Raw genomic sequence first — 6,670 nt, forward strand, 5'->3', positions numbered from 1 at the left:
GTCGAAAAACATCTAGAATTCAACAAATTCATCACCACTGACCAACAGCATTGTTAAGATATTACAGAGTAGCCTCCAGTAAAACCATTACTGGGCAGTCTGTTAAATTAAGCAGTCACAATTTGGAAGCCTATCCTAATATTCAGTCACCCCCCAAATGTTTGAATCTACTGTTTGTAGTCTTGCTCACTGGAGTGACAAGGATTAAATCCACACCATTGGGGGGGGGAGGGGTGATGACCTTTCAGTTATGTAGTGGCAGAAATCTTCCCATTTTCATGCTAAGCATATTCAGATCTTCAACATTTTGTTCTTTAGAATCTAACTTTTCCTTTTCCTTTTGGTTTTGCTTTTTTTCTCTTTCTGTCTCATTTTGAATCATAGCCATTGGATGTGTAACAGTATGATAAAAAGGGGGGGATAAGTTTCCTCAATGCTTCCTCCTTATCAGTTGCTCCCTGCTATTCAGCTCAGGCCTCAGCACAAGGAAGTAGCATTTAGGGCAAAAGATACAACCCAGTAACCCAGCAGTGGAGGCCAAGATGGAGAAGATCTCCACAGCCACCAGGCTTTTCCCTCCTGTGCTCAGGTAAGTTGGAATAAAGGACAACCAAACACTGCAAAAGGCCAACATGCTGAAAGTGATGAATTTTGCTTCATTAAAACTATCAGGCAACTTGCGAGCAAGGAATGCCACCATGAAGCTGGTGATGGCCAGAAGACCCATGTAGCCCAAGACACAGTAGAACATGACGACTGACCCTTCATTACATTGCAGAATGATTTCTTCCTTTGCTGAGTACATGTCAAAATCAGGAAATGGAGGAGAGGTTGCCATCCATGCAGTACAAAAACATATTTGAACAAGCGAACAGCAAATTACAATTGAATAGGACACTTTCCTCCCCATCCATTTCTTTATTCTGGATCCTGGTTTTGTAGCCATGAATGCTAGGGAAACTATGGTGGTCTTTGCCAACACACAAGAAACAGCCACTGAGAAGACAATGCCGAAAGTTGGTTGTCGGAGAATGCAGGTCAATTTCCCAGGTTGGCCAAGGAATAACAAAGAAGATAGGAAACAGAACAGGAGGGAGACGAGGAGAGTATATGAAAGGTCCCGGTTGTTGGCTTTCACCATTGGCGTATCTTTCTGCTTAATAAATATTCCTAACACGAGAGCTGTGATCAGAGAAAAGGAAACCACAGCTGAGACTAAAGTGATTCCTAAAGGTTCATCGTATGACAGAAAGGTTATAACTTTGGGGGTGCAATCATTTTTATTCTTGCTTGGATACTGAGCTCCTGGGCATTTGAAACAGTCATCTACATCTGAAAAATAGGAAAAGGTTCCATTTCAGTGTCAATTTATTAGACACAAGACAGTAAATTAGCCCTTATGCTGCTAGAATTTAATCATCTACCAGTCTGGTTAGAAATCTTCCCTTCTGGGCACAGAACACAATCATAGCAGCAAGATTTCTCCCCTTCCTTCCTTTTTTCCCGATTACCAGGCTGGCAGTGTTCATTACACAAAGAAAGGGGAAGCACCTATCCATATAAAGGAAAAAGAAGATTAGTGTGGGGATAATTTTAGTTTATTTTCTTCCTTTGCTTTTTGTTTTCAATTCTCCTGTGCACTGATTAGTAACTCTGCAGTTAAGTATTAGAAAATAGTTGAAACAGCTAATTGCATATGAAAAATGAGTCAATCTCCAATTGCTGATGTAGCCTAATGCCTTAGACTATAACCACAAACCATTTTATCCTTTGAACTGCCCTGTCACTTGCAGGTATAAGGCAGCATATTAATTCAATTAGCAGCAGCAGCAGCAACAACAACAGATACTACCAAATTAGTGCTTGCAAGTCACCTGAACTGAAATTGAATAAAGTGGACTAATTTATCTTCAGTTACAGGTAGGTAGCCGTGTTGGTCTGATGTAGTCAAAACAAAATAAAAATAAAATTCCTTCCAGTAGCACCTTAGGAACCAACTAAGTTTGTCACTGGTATGAGCTTTCGTGAATGCACATTTCTTCAGATACCATCTTTGACAGCTATGAAAGAAAACTTCCGTCTCCCTGAAGCAGAATCTAGTTTCAGAAGATAAAATGCTTTATATCTTCTCATAGGATGGGAAAGCAACAAATGTCTACAGTATCTGAATTAGATAAATTTTGAGACATGCGAGCCACATTCCTGTAAATGAAGATATTCCAGATTTCACCCCCCCAAAATGGCTACAATGTTTTCAGTGTAAGGAGCACTTAATTTTTTGAGATTTGTTTACAAGGCATGCTTTCAGAATAAATGAAATTTACAACCCATTCAGTATGTCTTGAACACATGCTATTTGCCACATTTTAGATATTTAACTGTGAGGTTTTTATGCAAATTCAGGTGGTAAGGATTAAAAGGGGTCTGTTTTAAAATTTTCTGAGAAGCTGTGGAGTAGTGATGCTTGTCGACTTGGGTAGCTTTAGGAGCGGATTACAAAAAAATCTTGGTGGAAAGAATTATCAGTCGTTACTAGCCACAATGGGTATCTTCCAATTCAACTGTCAGAATAAATATGTATCAAAATATCAATTGCTGGAAACCACAACTGGGTAGAGTGTTGTTGTGCACAATTCCTGCTTGTTTTCCTCCAACAGCGGTATGTTTGGCCCTAGTGAGAACATCTAATTAAATTAGATGAGCCTTCCAACTGATGTGATGCAGTAGGGTCTTCTTATATTCTCCTGGGTATTAAATATGTGATGATGAAAAATACAGTTCGAAGATGTTCTTCTGCTCAATGTTGATGTGAAAATCACAGAAAGGTGCTGCTGGAGGGATGTGTAAGAGGTAGAGGGAATTATGCTTCTAACATTGTCCTGAAAAGCACCGCCTCATTTATACCCTATGCCATTATCACCAAAAGATTCCACGAACCTTACAAGCAGCAGACTATAGATGATCTGAGAGGTGGAGTTAACATCATAGCTGCCAAGTATCCCGTTTTCACCGGGAAAACCCCTTTTTTCCTACCGTTTCCCGGCGGTCTCCCGTTTAGGTTTTTATCCCGATATTCTCCCTTAAATCTGCTTCTGCCGGCGGCCATTTTTCTGGTGCCGCTTTGCCCTTCTATGGGCACCAGAAAATGGCGCCGGTCGCTTCTACGCGTGTCCAGAAACGCAACTTCCGGTGGCGCTTTGCCCTTCTATGGGCACCAGAAAATGGCGGCGGCGGTGCCGGAAGTCGCTTTTACGCATTTCCGGTCATGCATAGAAGCGACTTCCGGCACTGGCGCTGCCATTTTCTGGTGCCCATAGAAGGGCAAAGCGCCACCCGAAGTTGCGTCTACGCAACTTCCGGTGTCGTGGGCTGCCGATCCCGGAATTTTCTGTCCAGGACTTGGCAGGTATGGTCAACATACTGATGCAGAAACAGTGTCCTGAAGTAGCTAAGAGCTGTAAGGTGCACAGGTCATGAAATATTTACAGAAAATCCAGCATACTTTCCAAAATAAGAATGACAATATATGTATTATCCTGTTTTTGAAAATCAAAGTTATCACTCAGTTCATTCTGAAGCTTGGTGACCCATTGCAAACTCAGGTTATGGAGAATAGAGAAGTCCTTACTGTTGGGATTTATGCTGCTCTGGGGTCACCCGAAGGCCCCCTCAGTCCCACTGACCTTTCCGAGCATCCTTCCAGTAAGCACAACTCTGAAATGGCACATCCCTTCATTCCAGTGGGCCCTTCAGTGACATAAACCAGTTTGATTTATGCACCCTAATCTTCTGGCATTACACAGCAAGAGCAATGAACCATCCGTAGATCTAAACGATGTATTTATTTACACTATTTACACACAGAGAATCATGACGCTCTCTCTCATGCAGCTCCGAGAGAGAACAAGCAAGCAAAAGTGAAAGGACCTTGAAAAATACATACAGATGGGATTGTATCCGGTTCCCACGCTTCTTCTCAGACAGGCATGTAAATTACACCATTCACAAAAAGCAGCCTTGGAGGAGTGATTTGCTAACGTTTACATCATTGTTAATAACAAAGGGTTCACTGAGGAAACTACAGCATCCATACCTCATTAAAACATCTTGGCCACACAATTATATCATCACTGATCATGAATACTTTTCCATCACGGGGCTTGGTATCAACCCTTCCAACTTTCACTCTCTGGAATGACTTGTTTGGGAATGTAATCATGTTGGTTATGTCAAAGCCACGACCCATTTCCCATTTATCATCAAAGGCCATAGTTTCTCCAACTGAGTTGTTGAATGAAATGCCTTGAAGAAACAGGTGGAGCTGATTGAAAAAAGGAAAATAAAAATCACAACTGGATAACCACAAGCTAAAAAAAACTGCTCCACACATACACCCCAAAATGCTGTAGAAATTTCTAAAATTAGTTATACAGTGGTACTTTCGTTGATGAATGGCTTGGCTCCAGAACTAATCGGCTTCCGAATGCCACAAACCTGGAAGTAACGTTTTTTTGAAGACAAACGTCCAACATGGCTTTCACTTGTCTGCAGGAATCTCCTGCACCCTATCGAAATCTGTGCCTTGGTTTTCAAATATTTCGGGAGTCAAATGGACTACCGGAACAGATTGAGAACCAAGGTACCACTGTACAAGGTGGAGGAAGCTGGATGTAGGCCCAAATTATGTTAATTAATCTGTTCATTGTATTAAGAAGGTTTTGGTGTGGAGAAAAGTAAACCTACTGCCCACCCAAATATTATCTGTTATTCAAGGAGGAGAAAGTTGGAGGTAGCCACACCTTGCATGTTCAATTTGAAGAAATAAGCTTTTGTTGTGGAACCATTACCTGCCAAGCTTGCAGTGGCTGATGTTTAACATTGTAACCAACCACTGTTGATCTGTGCTTGGCTCTAGATGTGTACATGGCATGCAAAGCATGAGCAATAACGTATACAGCATTGTAGATGCTGTAGCTGTGGCCATGCATGTGCATTTCAAAAAGTCCAGCAGGGAGACTTTCCAGCCTCTCCTCTCCAGTACAGGTGTCATCATCCATTGCAGGCATCCCTGGATCTGGAAACAAACAGTCAAAGGCTTGCTCCCAGAAATCTTTCACAAAACCATCTCCTTGAGTCCTCTTTGGCTTTATGTTCTGAAGAAATCCCCTGAACCCTGGTACCTCTTTTGTGTGAATTGCGAAGGAAATGGCACCCTGGAACATCTGGAAATCCCATCCTCTTGAAACTCCAGATAATACAAATTCTATCTGGGTTGTCATAATCCACACCTTTCCAGATAATATGCTTTCCTTATTTCCAGAATCTTGTGAACCTATAAAAGTTCTCAGCCATAGAACTGTTTCAGGATCTCCATATACAATATTTGCATTGGCTTTATAATCTGCAAAAGATACGCTAATTAAATTTTCCTCATAAAAGTGATTTATGAATTCCTCCATACGAGCTACTTGTGGGATTCTTCTTGTGAAGGCTGAACAGATTCCATGCCTGGAAAACAATGACTCCAGTATTCTTAGGAAATGCTCTCCACTGTTATCATCCATAACAAAGAGCCCCACCCATGTCCACCTAAAATGCTGAAGTAACCAGATAATGCCCTTATATTGAAGGCTTTCATTTGGAACCATGCGGAAAAAAGGGGGGACTTCCATACTTTGGATCTCATCTGGGGCAAATGAACCATATGTAAGCTGTAAGAAAATGAACATATACAATCAAGATGAGTTATAAATATCCCTATCCTATCCTATCCCTAGTCCCAGTAAAGGAAGAATGGATACAAAAAACTTATGGAATATGCAGAAATAGCGAAACTTACTGGAAGAATAAGAAATCAAGATAACAAACTCTTTATTAAATAATGGTTTATTGAATATTTACAGATAAATCGTAAACAGATAAAAACATTCGCATGATTATGGTATTAACCTGCAAATTTATAAGAATATATATAACAGTAGACAATTAAATGAGTAAATTAAATGAATTTGGATATGCAGAAGATATGAAAGGAAGCCCAGAAAGAGGGGGAAGGAAGTCAAATTTTGAAACGTTAAAATGTATTGTGAAATTAATGAAATGTGTGAACTATAAATAAAAAAACCAAAGAAAGAAACCCCCACACCCCATATTACCTGTGGGATCTTGTAGAGATCCGTGATGTCCCTCATATGAAATGAGGTGTCAGAGCCAAGTCCTCCAATAATTGCTAGGAGGTTTTTGTGTGACCCACATTCATAGTTGGGAAGAAAACTCTCTGATTTAAAGATAAGATCCAGTGTGGTGCGATAGGTCATCCTTGCATCATGATAGCTGTCGGAGATGTGGAAACCAAGTGTGACATTAGGTAGTAATTTGGGATTCTTGTTGATGTCATTTATGGCAAACACCAGAGCCAGGATGTGTGAGTAGAACTTGGTCACCACACTGCCAAGAGAGATGAGTTCATTAATTTAAATGATGAGTCTATAATAAACAAATTCATGATGCTATAATACTAGATATTCCTTATTACCATGTGTAACTGAATTGGAATATTGGTCTATATTTTATATTTGTGATTCCCTCTCCTCAATGCCACACCATCCTCTTCAGAAGAAAAGTTTATTGTGCAAAATGACATAGAGTGGAAAAGTCAGTATTCTGATGC

The 6,670-nt window shown here is 40.4% G+C and overlaps 2 protein-coding genes across 2 annotated transcripts; both read right to left on the reverse strand.

The window, feature by feature from the left end:
* Positions 1 to 430: 430 nt before the first annotated feature.
* On the reverse strand, positions 431 to 4,270 carry LOC118095680 (vomeronasal type-2 receptor 26-like). The gene is made up of 3 exons (XM_060281354.2): positions 4,094 to 4,270; positions 1,425 to 1,551; positions 431 to 1,332 (listed from the first exon to the last, which is right to left on the reverse strand). The coding sequence occupies exons 1-3, from the start codon at positions 4,268 to 4,270 to the stop codon at positions 431 to 433; spliced, it is 1,206 nt and encodes a 401-aa protein (XP_060137337.2).
* A 538-nt stretch (positions 4,271 to 4,808) lies between these two features.
* On the reverse strand, positions 4,809 to 5,648 carry LOC148684089 (vomeronasal type-2 receptor 26-like). The gene has a single exon (XM_088654831.1). The coding sequence runs from the start codon at positions 5,646 to 5,648 to the stop codon at positions 4,809 to 4,811; it is 840 nt and encodes a 279-aa protein (XP_088510957.1).
* Positions 5,649 to 6,670: the final 1,022 nt, after the last annotated feature.

The sequence above is a fragment of the Zootoca vivipara genome, chromosome 12 (assembly GCF_965207765.1).
Source record: "Zootoca vivipara chromosome 12, rZooViv2.hap1.1, whole genome shotgun sequence".
In the NCBI taxonomy this organism is placed as follows: domain Eukaryota; kingdom Metazoa; phylum Chordata; class Lepidosauria; order Squamata; family Lacertidae; genus Zootoca; species Zootoca vivipara.

What these genes read in the sequence shown, in the direction of transcription:
- LOC118095680 (XM_060281354.2), bottom strand. Translation starts at nt 4,270, where the DNA reads ATGGCCTTTGATGATAAATGGGAAATGGGTCGTGGCTTTGACATAACC. An exon ending in GGCCAAGATGTTTTAATGAG is followed by an intron (nt 1,552 to 4,093) that starts GTATGGATGCTG and finishes TTATATGGATAG; the next exon opens with GTGCTTCCCCTTTCTTTGTG. An exon ending in GAAGATTTCTAACCAGACTG is followed by an intron (nt 1,333 to 1,424) that starts GTAGATGATTAA and finishes CCTATTTTTCAG; the next exon opens with ATGTAGATGACTGTTTCAAA.
- LOC148684089 (XM_088654831.1), bottom strand. Translation starts at nt 5,648, where the DNA reads ATGGTTCCAAATGAAAGCCTTCAATATAAGGGCATTATCTGGTTACTT.